Genomic DNA, 17,985 nt, shown 5'->3' on the forward strand with positions numbered 1-17,985 from the left:
GTTAATATGTAAGAGTTATCTAATAAGAAGCTAGAGCTAGTGGGCCAAGCAGTGATTTTAATTAATACACTTTATGTGTGATTATTTCAGGGCTAAGTAGCCAGAAACCAACAAATGGCTCTCTCCTCCCACAGTCTAGCAGGCGATTTTCAAGTTTTTTATTGTGAGAATGAGGCTCCTCGCTTCATAATGAAGAGCACTGGAGACTGAGAATAGTAAAAGTTGCGCAGTTTATCTTGCACAGTCTGGTGGCAACCGAGACAAAAGGGAGCACAGAAAAACTGAGCACAAAGAACAGTTTTTATACCCTGAATGGTGGCCCCTTCCTCCTTTACTGCTTTGGCTGAGTGTTGGGGGGGGGGGCGGTAATGCATGGTCCCACGGGTCATCTACCATCAACAATTGTCTGTTTCTCAGCCCACATGATATGTGGGTTAATTTACATATTTTATATCTTCCTTATTAAGGCTTTTCAGGAGCATGAAAAGCTGTGAAGCACTTATCAGGCCAGCTTGTCTCTCAGCTGTTTTCTTCTCTGAACTTCTGAGTTTGGGTGAGGGTAGCTAGACTAGCAAGTGTCAGCGGGGCCCAGACTTCCTGTTTATCTGTAGGTTAGTGTGTGCTGGCTTAAGGCATTTTTGTTTTGAAAATGGTCCATTTTATTTTATCTTTTACATTTATCATCCTAAAAAAAAAATCACAGATACTGTCTTCTATTTCCTTTTCATCTTTACAACAACCATGAGACAGAAATACAAGATTATTCAACATATGTACAAACACATTTTTGTGATATTAGACTGTTTTCAGACAGTATTGATTCCTTTCAAAAGTTTACTTGACATCCATTGGCCAATATGATTTTTTTTCCTTGAAGCCTTGAAAGCAATATTTTGGCTTAGCTGACTCCTTGGAACTATTTTACTATTTCAAATTAAATTTATGGGGACAGGTGAGATGGTTCAGAGAGGGAAAGCACTTGCTACACATAAAAGTGGAAGAACAGACTTCATAAAGCTTTCCGCTGACCTCTACATATATGTTGTGACATACATGTGCATACATACACATGCACTATACATATGTATAATAAAAAATTAAAATTCATACATTCAAAAACTGAGATGGTTAGTCCAATTTATAAATCTTGCTTTATTTCTAAGTGAGGCAAATTTTAACATCTACCTTTAGGTGGCTTGTTTTTGTTTTTGAGGCTTGGTCTCCCTGTGACCTGCTAATGAACTTTGTTCCTTCTTTCTCAGTCTCAAGTCAGAGGTGTGCAGCAGCACGTTCTGCCAATGTCCTCTTTTATTGGCACTTGGTACCACTTACAAACTCAGAGATGCTCCAGCTAAATATCTGGACCAAGTTTATTCTTTTAACATGGCTACCTAGCAGAAGCTATCCAAATGTTCAGAACAATATGAACTTCCGAAAATTGTAATTCCTCCAAACTATAAGTTCTCTGAAACTGTAAGTTCTCTCAAACATTACTTATATCCTTTATAAATTCATCTTAATCTTTTCAACTTAATTCTAAAATTAAAAATTCACTAACACATTTCTGATTTCATGTAGACAGAGGCTGCTCGTTCACTTCCCAGCTACCCAGACCCAAAATAAGCAAATAGAAACTATATTAATTGCAATACTGCTTGGCCTATTAGTCCATGTTTCCTATTGGCTAGCTCCCATATCTTAAATTAACCCATTTCTATTAATCTGCGTATCACCACATGATTGTCTGGCATCTGGCGTCTGTCTTCTGCAGCAGCTCTTTGGCTTCTCCCAGACGTCACCTGTTCTCTTGCTGTATCTCTTCTAGCTATATTCTGCCCTGTCATGGGCCCAAGAAGCTTCTTTATTCATCAATGGCAATAAAACATATTCACAGCATACACAGTGGAATCCCACATCACCTCCCCTTTTCTGTCTAAATAAAAAGAGAGGTTTTAACTTTAACATAGGACACTTACATATAACAAAACAGGTATCAAGCAAGAATTATAGTTACAATATTTATATCTACTTTATCTTTTATCATATCTAAGAAAAACTATAATTATAACTATCCTTCAACTTCATCAAAAACTCCAGAAGGATATAATATTACCTAAGTTAACAGAAAATACATTGAAAGCAACTTCCAAAACTCTAGAATTGGCAGAGACATCTTGCTGCCTGGACAGTCACCCAAAGTTCTTCTGTAACACTGGTGCACCCATCTTCAGCCTACAGGCCCATTTTCCATGAAGCAGGAAATTTTAAAGACAGTTCCACCGATTTGCACAACATCTGGCAAACTCTTTCATGAAGCAGGAACCTTGAAGGACTGTCTCACCTTTAGGCAACTTCAGCAGTCATTTTTCTCTGGGTTCTGCATGTCCAGTTTTGTAACATGACGGGGCCAGCTTGTTGGGGTTTCTGTCCCGCCCGGTACCCCACAACTGGCAACTCCCAAGGAAAATCATATACAAGACTCCATAAGATTATAAACTGATTGGCCCATTTGGTCAGGCTACTTATTAGCTCTTATAACTTATGTTACCCCATTATCCTTATCTACGTTATCCATATGGGCTCAGTACCTTTCTCAGTGTGACAGCTTACATGTTGCCTCTTCGGTGGTCTGCACAGGAGTGGCAGAGACACAGTTTATATAGCATAACATCAAACAGTCCAGGCAAGAGCAGTTTCTTGCCCAAATGGCTAATAAACTCTATAAGGAGCCTTTTCAATGCCCATCTTCCTCTTGAAGTAGATTGCCAGGAGCAATGTGTCTCATTGTCATAAAAAGTCCTAAGTTTTTAAAACACTTTAAATGCCATAATCTGTTAGCTTTGGAAAGATTTGAAGAATATCTATCCATCTGAAATATATCTCTGTACATTTAGAAAACCTAACTACCATGACAACAAGCTTGACTATTACAGATGACTGTATATTGGCCTGTATTTCTTAATTATATATTACATTTTAAAATAAGCTGCACAAACAAAATACCTTAATCAAGAGCAGAAATATACATATAACAAAAGTGACCTTAAAGTTGTATCAGTAGACCAAGACCCATACCAATGTAAAGTATTCATCTCTATAGCAATTTCAATTAATTAAACTCATAATATCAGGACTTCTAATGAGCTAAATTCTTTGTTATTATATACAAAGTATGAAACATATATAAATCAATCCCAAAGTTTATGTAAAATGATGTGTTTTGCTGAATATTCATTATTTCCCTGTATATAAGAGCCAAGTGAGACAGTCTTATCAGGTATGAAAATTGGGGCTGGTACTACAAGCAAGTTTATTTAACTAACCAACAGTGCAGGGTCTCTGCTCAGTGGCTGATAATAAACCCAAAACCAAGGCACCTCAGAAGCAGTTTTTCTTCAACACTGAGATAATTTGATCTCCATATTTTTATTACTTTGCAATTATACTGTAATTCCATTCCTCACATAAATGGCTTATGCCCAAGACTCCATCCCCTGGGGTCAAATCACACATTGCTTGATAAGGTTGGATACAGTTTGATTTATGTATCCTTAGGTCCTATTCTTTTTCCATCTTGCATTTTTTATTTGTCAATCTCAAACATGTATACAATGACTAAGTCCATCCCCAGCTCTTCCCTCCTCCCACTCAGCCAGATCTCATGTACTCTGATGATTTAGAACTTTCTATGTTGTTATGTAGATCAGGTTGGCCTCAGGCACACAGAGATCCGACTGCTTCTGCCTAATCATACCTGTGATCACAGGTATGTGTCACCTTGCCCAGCCAGATCCTTCTCTTAACTACTTTCACAGTTCCCACATTTACTTTGCTATGCACTTAGACTTTGCATAATTTTTTTGTTGTGGTTTTGCTCATTTTATCAGTCTTTCACTGAAACTCTTCTTCAGGCTGTTACATGAGAGAAATAGCCTAAGCAAAGAACATACTTCCTGGGTCTCGGGGACATGTTCTTCAACGTTTTCCTGCTCGTGGGTAGTGGGCCTTGGCCTGCGAAGGTTTAGTCTGTGATGATGTATGCTGAGTAGATCTAGGTTGAAAAGGCTTAGACTGGGGTCTATGTGGCTTGAACTGAGTAGATGTGGATGGGGAGGGTTTTGCTTGCGAGGGCTGGGGATGAGTGGGTTTAGCTTGGGATGGCTGGGAATGAGTGGGTTTAGTTTGGGAGGGCTGGGGATGAGTAGGTTTAGCTTGGGAAGGATGGGGATGAGGGGCTTTAGCTTGGGAGGGCTGGGGATGAGGGTTTTTTTTCTGAGGTTGAATGGGCTTAGGCTCAAAGTGTTTGACCTGGAACTTGGGTTGATGGGAGTTGAACTGGCAGGTGGATGAAAGTTTACTCCCAAATGTGGATTGAGATCCTGGCTGGAAAGCTGAATCTGAAGGCCTTCCCTTTTTAATCCATTGAGATCCTTGATGACAAACAGGCATTTTTGGTTCTTGACTGGCTCCTGCTGGCTGACAGAACGGAGGGTGAGGATACTTACTATGCAATGTTGTCCTGGCAGGTTTTCTAGTGGCTTCACTCAGCTGCATCCCCAGGGCACAGGCTTTCACAGCCTGCGGCTTCTCTGCTACTGTTCTTGCTTGGGAGCCCAGAGAATGTGAGTGATCTTCATGAGAGACCACCGTCCCAGACCTTTGAAGATTTCTCTCTGCCTGTGGGCTCTCAGGATGGTTCCGCACATGAGGAATCTGGCTTTGTGATCTCCCAAATGTTCCACTCAAGTGATGCCCCTGAGAAGCTCCTGAAATTTTCATGAATCCTTGCCCTGAATAAAATCCCCAGGGTTGGAAGTTCCGAGGACCAGAGCTTTTCCCTCTGCCACGTGCCCTTGTACCCTGATGGGGCAAAGGATGGAACCACTTAACCCTCTGCTGCGACCCAAAGTGGGGGCTCAGAACCCAAGGGGCTCTCAAGGGCCCGTGGTAAAAGTTACTTCCAAATGTGGTCGGCAGGGGCCACGGGTGGACTGGGGGGGGCACAAACCCTGGAGTCTGGTGCAGATTCTGAGCATTCTGCCTGTCCTCACATGGGACTCCAGGCTCTATGACTGGCACCTTAGCTCGGCTCTCAGATGGGCTTTTTGTCTGACTACGTGTGTGCTGGCTCTCGTCTCCAGTCGTACTGGGGGAAAGTTGAAGATCTTGAGGAATGTCAAAGTCTTGGTCTACCTGAATGCCCAGCTCTCTGGCCAGAGAGGCCATCTCTTCTAGGGACACACATCTAAGCGAAGAGGACATTACTTCCTGGAGGGCAGCTTGAAGGGCCTCCATCGTCTTCCTTCTACCCTCAGCTTCCTCCACTTCCCAGAACAGTAACTGTGACGGCTTCAGTCTCAGGATCCTTTGGAAAATCTGAGCCTCTTCACTCTCCTTGGCCTGAGGACCAAGGACAAAGTAGCATCTTTCAAGAGCATCGTCTCCTAAAAACATCAGCAAGTCCCACTCTTTCTCACCAAGGTAGTCGGTGAAGAAGAACATGGCTGAGGAAACTTCCACCAGAAAACCAAACTGCGTCCAAAAGCTTTCAAGATCTCCACGAAGGTTGGTCACGGCAACAGGCTTCTGGAAAACATGAGGATTTTCCTTTAGCTCCTTGTCAGGAAAACACCATGTCACCTCCACCAGGCCACCAGAAATTTGTCGAGAAAGCACGGGAATGGACGGATCCTGATGGAGAAAGATTTTGCGTGGTTTCTGTGGGGAGGAGCTGAGCAATGTGTTAAGGATCCTGGACTTGGAGACGCTACAGTGTCCTAGCCGCACAAAAGAAATGACGGGCATCTTCTTGAGACTTAAAAATGCTTCTGTTTCCCTGGGGGGCCCTTCTGAGGACGGCACTGGGGGCTGCTGTAAGTCTTTCATGGCCCCCAGCATTAGGATGCTTTTGTTGTTTTCTGCATCTGGCAGCAGCAGGGGAAGAGCGAACTGGCACTGGTACATGTTTGACATGACTTCACGCTGCAGAGAGCTGTCCGAACAAAGCATGCAGGCACAAAGGACGTCAAGGGGGTTGATGGTTTGTATGTCTCCAATTTCTAAATTCTCCATCCCAGCCAGCAATTCCTCTTCGCTCTCTTCATCCGCCATTTTGGGCCTAAGGATAAAGTCTCTGGCTGTCAAGTCCAATGCCTGCACTTTCATCAGGAAATTCCAAGCTAAGTCTCCTGGAGTCTTGGGTGTCCACCCACTTCGTCGATCTATGGAAAACTGCTTCACAAAGTCTGGGAGAAGCTTTCTGCTTCTATCCATGTTCAAACAGGACAGGACATGGTGGAACACTCTTTTTCTTTCTGGAAAGCAGAGAGTACTCATTATTGCCTTGTTCAGAATCTGTTTCCTGCCCTTAAAAGTATGTAATTGGCAATTTCACTGCCCAAAGTTGAAACAATACAAAATGAAAGTCTCATTTCACCGCCCTTCCTGCCCTGTCCTCCGTCTACGAGGCACACTAATTTGGCATAGTCTATATCTTAGCCTGTTCTCTGTTGCTCTACTACAGACAATGACCTCTGGGAGCAGAAGGAGTTATGTCAGCTTCTCTGTCCCAGTCATGGTCTACCAGAAAAAAGAACTTCAAGACATGAACTCAAGGCAGGAACCTGGACATAGGAACTGAAGCAAAGGCCACAGAGGAAGACTCCTCACAAGTTTGCTTTATATGGCTTGTTCAGCCTGCTTTCTTATACATCTCAAGACTACCTGCCTTTTTCTCTACAAGTGTTATTTCTACTAACTAGAAAAATATGTGTGAAAATGGGAGATAAGGGTAAAATAGAGACAGCATGTAACTTTTTCGTGGGGGTGGCACTGCCCACAGTGGGCTGAGTCCTCCCACATCAACCATTAATCAAGAAAATGCCCCCCACAAATATGTCTACAGCCAAATTTTATAGAGGCATTTTCTCGGCGGGCAAAGGTGTAAGGCTTACAGCTCTGAGAAGAAAGTTTCCCCAATGCAAGTACGGCAGCTCTGAAGTGAAAAGTGTCCTGAGAATTGGGAGTCAAGGAATACCACAAGTTACACCACACAACAAGCCTCCCACAGATTTACAGGGAAAAATATAGAAGCAAGAAGCAGCAGAGAACTGAGTGGAAGGCAGGCTACTGTAGGTTTCTTGGGGGTGGAGATTTCCACGGTGGGGATTGGTGGAATTTCAAGTCTTGAGCTCGGGGTGAGCTCAGGGATTGGTAAGATTTCAAGCTCAAACTTTTTACCCTGCAAAAGATGGTGAGTAAGCTAGACAACCTGGGTTTCATCCCTTGGAGTCACACAGTAGAAGAACCAACTCCCTCAAGCTGTCCTCTGACCTCTAGATGCATGCCATGGTACACATGCTCACATGCATGCTCATACACATGCATACAAAATAAAATGTAATTCAATAGATTAAACAATCTCTCAGAATTTACATAGTGGGCATTCCCCCATTGGAACCCCTTAAATTCTTTGGCACTTTCTTCACTCTCCCTCAATAAATCTATCTTTATTCTGCTTTTTTAAAAAAAAAAGTTGCATAGTTACATGCTGTCTCTATTTTATCCTTATCTCTCATTTTCACATATATTTTTCTAGTTACTAGAAATAACACTTAAAAAGAAAATTCAGAGCAGGTTTTACTCTTGACAGATGGCAGCTAGCACAAGATGTTTCATCTATTTTTTTAAATATTTATTTATTTATTTCTTATTTATTTATTATATATACAATATCCTGTCTGTGTGTATGCCTGCAGGCCAGAAGAGTGCATCAGACCCCATTATGAGATGGTTGTGAGCCACCATGTGGTTGCTGGGAATTGAACTCAGGACCTTTGGAAGAACAGGCAATGCCCTTAACCTCTGAGCTATCTCTCCAGTCCATGTTTCATCTATTTTGTTTTGTTGTAACCAAGAGCTTGAGGAAGGTGTGTGTGACAGAGTTTCAGGTAGCCAAGTATGACTTTCCATCCTTCTGCCTGGACTTCTCAAATGCTAGGATTTACAGACATGTAGCACCATGCCCTGAATAACATAAGGTATAAGACTTGGTCTTGAGGTAGAGCTTGGCTGGTACAATGCCCATCTAGAGTATATAAAGTCGTGTGTTTCATCCCCAGACTGGAAAAAAACAAACAAAAAATAGGAGTGATAGCACAGCCTATGATCCCAGCACTTGGGAAACAGAAGCAGAAGTACCTAAGTTCAAAGTCATTTGGGGCTACAGGGTAAGTCTGAGGACAGCCTGAGATACACACGACCCTGTCTCAAAAGAAAAGGTTCTCGAGCCACATGTCTGGTAGAGCCCACTCCCGTTCTATTGAATCTATTCTATGTTTTTGTCTCACATCAAATACTTGTGTACTTCTAGTATACAAATTTTGTTTTAATTTATTTATTTATTATGTATATTCTGTCTGCATGTCAGAAGAGGGAGCCTGATCAAACTACAAGTGGTTGAGAGCCACCATATGGTTGCTGGGAATTGAACTCAGGACCTATGGAAGACCAGCCAGTGCTTTCAACCTCTGAACCATCTCTCCAGCCCCTAGTACACAAATCGTAATGTTGTATGAGTGTGTGTGTGTAAAAATGTGTTTGCCATGGCAAGCATGTGACAGTCAAGGGACAGCATTCAAGAGTTGGTTCATTATTCTACTTTCATTTTTAACAAATCTATACTTGCAGTACTCAAAAAAGAAAAAGGTTTGCACACATAAATGTCTCTTGGTCAGGATGGTGATCTATGGGCCACATTCAGACATCCTGAGACCTCAACTATGCACCGAAAGTTCCTCAACTGATGCTCTCCACTTAGTCAAAACTAAAAATTGCAAAACCCAATTTGTTTCTGGCTATGAAGCCACTAAAATTACTATGGTGCTTTAATCTGAAAATAGAAAGTACTGTCGAAAGTCAATGGCTAGTGGCTGGAGATGTAGATCAGGCAGTACGATGCTTGACTGGCATGCACTGAGGTTCCATCTCTAGCACCAAATAAAATCACGTGTGGTAGATCATGCCTGTAATCATACAACTTCAGAGGTAGAGGCAGGAGGATCAGAAACTCAAAGTAATCCTCAAGTACACAGTGACTTCAAGACTATCCCGGGTGTCACAAGATTCTGTCTCATGGATCTGAAGCCCACTCCACAGGAAGGTGTTTATGCCTAATACTATGGACGTGGTCAAAAGCTCATAGTTAGGGAGGTCATAGGCCCTACAGAACACGCTACTTCTGTTGTGCTGAACGAACATGCTGTCAAACTGCCTCCTGATGTATGTGTATACCCAGACTCTAGTGTTGCCATCAGCCTTGGTCAGAAATGTCTCCTTCAAACCAGGCAGTGGTGGTGCATGCCTTTAATCCCAGCACTTGGGAGGCAGAAGCAGGCAGATCTCTGTGAGTTCAAGGCCAGTCTGGACTACAGAGCGAGTTCTAGGACAGCCAAGGTTGTTACAGAGAAACCCTGTCTCAAAACAAAAAAAAAAAAAAATGTCTCCTTCTGCAGCAAACTAGTTAATACAGAGTCTCACAGCTGGCCAAGGTCTGGGAATAAGTGACTAGCTAGTGCTTAGCACTTAAACGAACACCCACACGATCCCTTCCACAGCACAGAGAACAAGGGCCTAAAAACGCTGTCTTCTAGGCAAGAAATGGCCATTGGTTTCATGAACTCACAGCGGATGCAGCTGCCTGCACAAGGGGTCAATGGGTCACAAACAAGAGGACCTCATTGTGGGTGGGAGATTTGTTGGGTACAGGAGGGGCTGGGGTGTGGAGTAAAAGAGCGTGGTAAATGTAACCAGAACATATGATCTTATATACACATAAGAAATTGTTGGCAAATAAATTAATTAAAAACACATAAAAATAAATAAGGTATCCCTTGTTGCATGATGGAAAGTGGCCTCAGAAATCTCTGTGCCAATAATCAGTATTTACTTCTGCTCATATGAATAGCCCACTGTATTCAAGACTCTGAATCTGCAATTCAATAAACTTCAGAGCATAATATTTGGGAAAGAATTATGTTTATTCTGGACCTCATGACTAACTTTTTTCTTATTGTTATTCTCTGAGAAATAACTACTTCCATAGAGTTTACAATTTGTTAGTATGAATTCCCTAGAAGTGATGGAAAGCGCATAGGAGCTTGAAGTGGGGAGAGAAAGGTAGACAGAAGATGGTTCATGGGTACTAGAGTGCGATTAGTTAAGAATAACTTCAAGGGCTGGAGAGATGGCTCGGCGGTTAAGAACACTGTTCTTCCAGAAGTCCTGCGTTCAATTCCCAGCAGCCACATGGAGGCTCACAACCACCTATAATGGGATCTGGTGCCCTTTTCTGGCATGCAGACAGAGTACTTATACATACATGCATGCATTAGTAAATTAATTAAATAAAATTTTTTTGAAAAAAGAAAGAATAACTTCTAGGACCAGCAGGATGGCTTTGTAAGCAAAGGTATCTTCTGCCACGCTGAGCTGGATCCCTGGGACTCACATGGTGGGGGAAGAGGAAAACAGTTCCTGAAAGCTGTCCTCTGACCTCCACAACCCCCAACATAAATAAATAAATAAATAAATAAATAAATAAATAAATAAATAAACAGAGTTCAATTCCCAGCAACCACATGGAGGCTCACAACCATCTGTAATGAGATCTGGTGCCCTCTTCTGGTGTGCAGCCAGAACACTGCACACATAATAAATAAGTCTTTAAAAAATATATCTATATTTCCATTGGATCCTGAATCTTTCTATTATGCAACAGTCTCCCACTTCCCAGACCTTGGAACTCTTTTGTTGAGCATCTCCCCCCACACCCCAGAGAAAACCCATGTGATGTGGGAGGTGATGTATGTTGTGAATATGTTTTATTTGCCATTGGCTAATAAAGAAGCTGCTCTCGGCCGATGGCTTAACAGAGTAAAGCCAGGCTGAAAGAGATGTATGGAGAGAGTGGGAGGAGTCAGGGAGAAGCCATGTAGCCGCCAGAGGAGAAATAAACAGCCACCAAGTGGAACCTTGCTAGTAGACCACAAACCTCGTGATAAAATATAAAATAATAGAAATGGGTTAATTTAAGATAGAAGAGCTAGCTAGCAATATGCTTAAGTGATTGGCCAAGCAGTGATTTAAATAATATAGTTTCTGTGTGATTATTTCAGATCTGTGCAGCAAGGAACAAATGGCCTCAGCCAACACCCGTGGAAGAAACAAGATTTCTGGTTAGTGGATTAGCCATATCATGTCTCTTCTCCAGGATGTCTTGATACCTCTGTAGCCCACTGATAATCTGTCTAATTAACTATTCACTGTCACCATACCTTCAGTGCTTTCCTCCTCCTCTTCCAATGAAATGCCGCTCTCTGGAGCCTCGCAGCTACCTTCTTCATCAGAAAACCCCATGGTTTCTTCATCAGAAAACCCCATGGTTTCTTCATCCTCATGTTCCTCTTCCTCTTCACCATCATATACAAAGCACTGTAGGTCATCTGAGACCCCTCCCTCCACAATGGTCTCGATATCTTCCAGGTACCCAACAGACTCTTGATATTCCCCTTCTCCTAAGTACAGAGAATCGTCTGGCTCCTCGTATCTTTGCCCATCATTTAAGTAAGTGACACTCATTGGAATGTCATACTCAGCTCTTCCAGTTGAATGAGAGGCCACGACTTGTGGTGTGCCACGCCCCTCCCGGTTCTCCCTGGAGGATCCTGCAGTTTCCTCATGGTTACTTTCCCAATGGACACATTCTTTCTCTTCGGAGAGCACTGAAATCTCTCCATTCTCCGGAGTTTTCCTCCCAAGGAAAAGGGGGTCTGCTGAACCCCTGCTCACTCCCACTGCTGCTTCAGTCCCCTGCTGTGCGACTTCTGAAAAAAAAAAAAAGATTTCATTACTGCCTCTGTTTTTTCCAAAGTAAGGATTTTAAATGAACTTAAGTTTCAAGTCCTCAAGCATCGCCCATTCATTTGATTTCTTTTTTTTTTTTTCTCCTTCCTTTCTTTCATACAGAAGTTATCTGTGTTGCCTGGGCTGGCCCAAACACTTGAGCTCAAATATGTTCGTTCCTCAGCCTCCCCGACTAGCTACGGCTATAGGAATGCAATCAGTCTCTCTTCTTTATCTCACCAGAAGATCAAATGCCAATTGTACATGATTAACCAATCAATTATCAGAACTAACTTTTCCGAGAGAAAAAAAAAAAATCAAAGCAACTGCTGCCTCTCAGAGCAGCTTCACATGGTAAAAAAAAAAAAAAAGTGAAAAGAAGTCTAGCTGTTATGAATTAATTATATTAATCCATATTAATATGCTTAATTAACAACTGTATTAATTATACACTCAATGTAACCCACACTCAGATCTCTTTGGGCCATTGCTAAGGAAATCCCAGAAGCTCCTAATGAATGAGCTGATTACTGTGTTGGAATGGTGTATTCTAGAAATAGCAAACTCTATTTTTCCAGGCACATGAGGCTCAGAAAGGTTAGTTTTTAACTGTCAACACAGCTTAGAATCGCCAGAGAAGAGGCTCTCATGTGAGGCATTCTCTACACTGGGTTGGCTTTTGGGCGTGGCTATGGAGGACTGTTTCAAATGAACTGGCGTAGGAAGGCCCACCCCAGCCACTGTGAGTGGTGGTAATCCCTAGGCAGGGGGTCCTGAAGAGCAGAAGAGCAAATAAAAGGCATTCTTTTGTTCCTGCTCCTGACTGTAGAAAGGATGGGACTAGTTCTCTCACGAGAGCCTCTGCCTCCATGACTCCTCCCACAATGATGAACTGTAGCCCAGGATTACGAACTAAAATCACCCCGCATACATTACTTGTTGTCACACATTACTTTGAATACAGTAACTGGAAAGGAAGCTAGAATAAGACTTGGCCTGCTTTAAGGATCATGAACATACACTGTTTTAATCTAAGCCCTATCTCTATCATCCCTTAAAATCATCTTGGGTCTTCTTTTAGTATACTACTTAAAAAAGACAAAGGAAGGAAAGAAGGAAGGGAGAGAGGAAGGTAGGGAGGGAGGGAGGGAGGGAGGGAGGGAGGGAGGAAGGAAGGAAGGAAGGAAGGAAGGAAAGAAGGAAGGAAGGAAGGAAGGAAAGAAGGGAGAAAAGAAAAAAGATACATCTCCCTCTAGTGGTCATTTCTTGAATTGCTAAACAATAAACTGGACTAGTTCCCCACTCCCCATCACTAGCTATTACTACCTTTTGTAACATGTCCATTTTTAAGACACTATAAATTTTTATTTGTTCTTATTAATCACACAAGTAATAGTAGCATTCTCTCTCACACACACACAGCTCATACTTTGATTACACTCGCCCCACACTGCTCTCTCATCCTCTCTCTCCTCCACCTCGTCTTTCTATTCCCAACAGACACTCTCTCCCATTTCTCATCACACATATTAAATGTGCACATATAGAAACGTAGATTCCACAAACGAGAGAAAACATGTGATGTTTGTCCTTCGGATCTGATATCGCGCAATATGGTCTTTTTCCGGCTCTATCCACTTGTCCTACAAACGTGATGTCATCCTTTCTGTTTGTTCTTATGTTTGCTTAATTTTGAGATAGGCGCTCACTCTGTAGTCATGAGCAGCTTGGAACTTGCTATGTAGCCCAGGCTGGTCTGCAATTCTTGGTCCTCCCGCCTCTGTAAGAACTACAGACATAGCTAGCATGCCTGACTTTCACTGTGATGGCTGAACTATACACCACTGTCTTTATATGACATATTTTCTTTATTCATGCATCCACTGATTGGAAAATAGGCAGATTCTGTAAACTGGCTATTGTGAAAAGTGCCTCAGTAAGCAAAGGCAGAGTGCTATCTATGTGCACTGATTTTGATTCCATATATATATCCACTAGTTATTTTTGAATCATCTAATAATTAGCATTTGTGCATACTTTTAAATAGCTAGTATTGAATAGGACGTTCTATACTATGTGCGTGCAGCAAACATCCATGTGTTTTTGTGTGCGCTCACTGCTGCAGGTGCACATGCCTGTGGAGTCTAGGGGTTGGAGCTGGGCGATATTCCTCTCTGGTGAGTCTAGCCGGTCAGCAAGCTCTGGACTCTATGTCTATTTGCCTCTGCCTTCCAACACTGGGTACATGGGTTCATGCTACCCTGGCCAGCAATCTAGGTAGATCCTGGGAATCTGAATTCAAATCCTCATGCTTTCCCAGCAAGCATTTTACCACGTGAGCCAATCTCCTCAGCTCTGGTAGATATGCCAACAGCCATGCTATCTGATACATTGTTTACATATAATAAAATTCCATACTGAATCCCACTGTATGAATCCCATACAATAGTTGTTATATTAACATGCAGGTTTTTCTTTCTGAGTCTGGATTAACTCATTTAACATTATACTTTCCAGATCCATACATATTCCTGAAAACATCATTATTTTATTTTTCTTTACAGCTGAATAATATTCCATAGAGAACCTCATTTTCATTTTCCATTCATCTGTTGATAGACATGTAAAGCTGGTTCCATATCCTTGCTATCATAGATAGAGCTGTGATAAACACAGATGTGCAAATATCTAAGTGGTATAATATGGTGTATTTTCCTGGAAATACAACCAAGGAGAAGAACAGCCAGGTTATATGACAATTTTGTTTTTAATTTTCATGTTTTCCCTTATCACAGTTTACAATGTACACATGCATCTATATGAGTAGGTATAAGTGCGGGTATAGTATAAAACTTAAGGAGACCAAGAGAAGATAGTAATAGGTGACGAAGAAGGACAGAATGCAGGCAAAAGGACATGAGTCATGAAAGAAGGTATAAAGCTACCTTTTATTGAAAAAAAATTTCCATATAATATTTTTCCCTGTGGGAAAATATGGTCTATGTGGGCAACAAACTACTTTTTCCCCCATTTTGAACTCCATCTTAGTTTCTTTTTTCTCTCTTTATGTGAATGAGTGAAGGAAAATATAATTCAAAGCGGGAGAACAGCTGGGCAGTGGTGGCGCACGCCTTTAATCCCAGCACTCAGGAGGCAGAGCCACTATGAATTCGAGGCCACCCTGGTCTACAGAGTGAGTTCCAGGACAACCAGGGCCACACAGTGAAGTCCCAAGGCATGAGAACAGCCGTTCTACCTGTACAGAAGTTCACTGCAAGCAGAAGTGTGGGACTCCACAACTTTTTGAGGGGCTTCCTTAAACTAGCTGTATTTTAGTTGTGAATTAATGACAATAAAGTGATTTTTAGAAAGAAAGAAAGAAAGAAAGAAAGAAAGAAAGAAAGAAAGAAAGAAAGAAAAAAAGAAAGAAAGAAAGAGAACCATATTCTACAAAGTATTAGTTTCAAGTCCTTAAACCCTGTATTAGTCAAATGGAGAAACCACAAATTTAGAAACTACTGTTCTACCGTCATTCTTTCCCAGAGGACAGGAAGCCGCCGATGCTCCGGCAGGTTAATACAAATCGTTTTCCCTGTACCTTCAGAGTGAATAGTCAAAAGGTCCTGCTCAAGGTCTTTGGGGATGTGAATCTCAAATGTATCTACGTGAGCAGGAAAGCCCTAGAGAGTGCCATGATTGACAGTGAGCTCTTTCCCAGCCCCGGAACAATGAGGATCTGCTGGGGGCACTGATCAGGGAAGACCGAACTCCTAATCAATGAGATCATTGTTCCCTGCTGTAAAAACTAACTTCCTGTCTCAGAATTCAGAAAGAATCACCTTTCGGAAGTCAAATCCAAACAACAGGCAACAACTCATTTTTTTTTTTTCAGGAAATCCATTTCCTTCCCGTTTCCTTCAAAATTTAAAAGAGCAACTTACCATGCTTTAAGCCCAAAGCGGCAGCTGCCTCTGGGAACACGTCAGACAGACACCTGAGGAAACACTGACAGCTCTCCTCTCCGTTCTTCTGGACCACAATTAACAGCTTCCGACTTTTCCTCAGGGGATCTGGAATCTGCTCTAGCATCTCATACTCCTCCTCAGAAATCAGTCTCCGGGAGGCTAACGTGTCCAAGAGAGAATCGGGGTCTTGCTGGAGAACATTAAGCAGCTTCGTTCTTTGTCTCGCTATGATTTCTGAGGAAGCACTCCTGGTAGCCATTGCTTCCTGAAAACCAGGAAATGAATTAAAACATGCTGGCAAGTAAAGAAGTATAAGAGAAAAAAGAAAGAAAGAAAGAAATAGAGAGAGAAAGAGAGAGAAAAAAAAGAATACACTTAGCAAAGATAAAAAGTCAAGAATACCTTTGTTGGAGAGGGCAGAGAAGAACAAACACAGGAGGGGAACAGCTCGGAGCACTCTGTCCTCGATTTCCTGGTAGCTGGCCCTTTATCTGCTCTTTTCGTATGTGTGTGTGTGTGTGTGTGTGTGTGTGTGTGTGTGTGTGTAAGTACTTTGATCATGAGACTAAGTTTCATTAATACCGGGCAGCAGGAAGCACGCCACAAAGAGTAGCGCACACCTATCATCCTAGCATTCAGAAGGCAAAGGCAGGAGAACCAGGATTGTTGCAGTTTCAAGGTTAGCCTGGTCTACACTGCATGTTCTAGGCCATTCAGGACCACATAGAAAGACCCTCTCTTAATAAAACAAAACAAAAGATGAAGTGAAGCTGGGGGCTTCTCCCAGGAAGTTTCCCTTGAACTTCAAATTGGGCTATATATGCCTGCCCTGGGCACTGTACTATGATGATACAAATGTAAATTAACTGATTTGTAGAGAGCAATCTTCAATATGCAGGTAAATAATAGAGTTAAATAAAGATTCAAAATATATAACTTTCAACCCAGCAATCCCACCTCGGAAATGCAGGGGCCGGAGAGGTGGCTTAACTGTAAGAAAGAACACTTGTTACTCTTACAGAAGACTTGGCTGCTGTTCAGTTCCCAGCATTCACAAGATGGTGGCTTAGAACCATCCATAAATCTAGGTCTAGCCGGGCAGTGGTGGCGCACGCCTTTAATCCCAGCACTCGGGAGGCAGAGGCAGGCGAATCTCTGTGAGTTCAAGACCAGCCTGGTCTATAAGAGCTATTTCTAGGACAAGCACCAAAACTACAAAGAAACTCTGTCTTGAAAATCAAAAAATAAAAAATAAAAAAAAATCTAGGTCTAAAACTGACCTCCATGGGCACCAGGCACACATGCGGTACACATACATACATATAAATGAAATCTCATATATATAATGAAATTAAAATAAAACTAAAAAATTTTGAACAAAATATTAGATACATGCCAAAAATGTATGTATAAAAATTCCAAAAGTAGGGCCAGAGAGATGGCTCAGCGGTTAAGGGCATTGCCTGCTCTTCCAAAGGTCCTGAGTTCAATCCCCAGCAACCACACAGTGGCTCACAACCATCTGTAATGAGGTCTGGTGCCCTCTTCTGACCTGCAGGCATACACACAGACAGTATGTATTTATTGTATTCATAATAAATAAATAAATATTTTTTTAAAAATTCCAAAAGTATAATAGCAGAAAATCAAAGATAACCTAAATTTTCATAAATTGGGGCTCTGTAAAATAAATGATAACAGTAAAATAATATATATCGTACATATACGTCTATATGAATATATATTTTTTTGAGACAGGGTTTCTGTATGTAACAGCCTTGGTCATCCTAGAATTCACTCTATAGACCAGGCTGGCCTTACAGAGATCCACCTGTCTGCCTCCCAAGTGCTGGAATTTAAAGAGTGTGCCAACCACAGCCGACCCACTCACCAAAAAAACTACTGAACTGTTAAGATTTTATTTGTGAGACGTTATGTGTGTGCTGAGAGTTGAACCCTGGGTCCCTGGAAGGGTAGCCAGTGTTCTTAACTGTTATGCTGTCTCTCCAGCTTCCTACTAGACTAAAAAGGATAGAGAGATCCTGTCTCAGAAAGAAAAAAAAAGATAAATTATAACTTAATAAATGATAATACCTACATTATAATATTTTGGAAAATA

The 17,985-nt window shown here is 41.8% G+C and overlaps 1 protein-coding gene across 1 annotated transcript; it reads right to left on the minus strand.

Annotated features, from left to right (window-relative positions):
* Positions 1–635: 635 nt before the first annotated feature.
* Positions 636–16,443, minus strand: Card6 (caspase recruitment domain family member 6). The gene is made up of 4 exons (XM_085676688.2): positions 16,269–16,443; positions 15,843–16,131; positions 11,334–11,882; positions 636–6,314 (listed from the first exon to the last, which is right to left on the minus strand). The coding sequence occupies exons 1-4, from the start codon at positions 16,440–16,442 to the stop codon at positions 3,976–3,978; spliced, it is 3,351 nt and encodes a 1,116-aa protein (XP_085532814.2). The 5' UTR covers position 16,443; the 3' UTR covers positions 636–3,975.
* Between the last annotated feature and the right edge of the window lie 1,542 nt (positions 16,444–17,985).

The sequence above is a fragment of the Myodes glareolus genome, chromosome 15, assembly GCF_982192425.1.
Source record: "Myodes glareolus chromosome 15, mMyoGla1.1, whole genome shotgun sequence".
Lineage (NCBI taxonomy): Eukaryota > Metazoa > Chordata > Mammalia > Rodentia > Cricetidae > Myodes > Myodes glareolus.

Coding starts and splice junctions, on each gene's coding strand:
- Card6 (XM_085676688.2), bottom strand. CDS start 16,442: ATGAAACTTAGTCTCATGATCAAAGTACTTACACACACACACACACAC. Junction 16,132..16,268: donor CTCTGCCCTCTCCAACAAAG/GTATTCTTGACT, acceptor CCTGGTTTTCAG/GAAGCAATGGCTACCAGGAG. Junction 6,315..11,333: donor GGAGGAGGAAAGCACTGAAG/GTATGGTGACAG, acceptor TCTGCTTTCCAG/AAAGAAAAAGAGTGTTCCAC.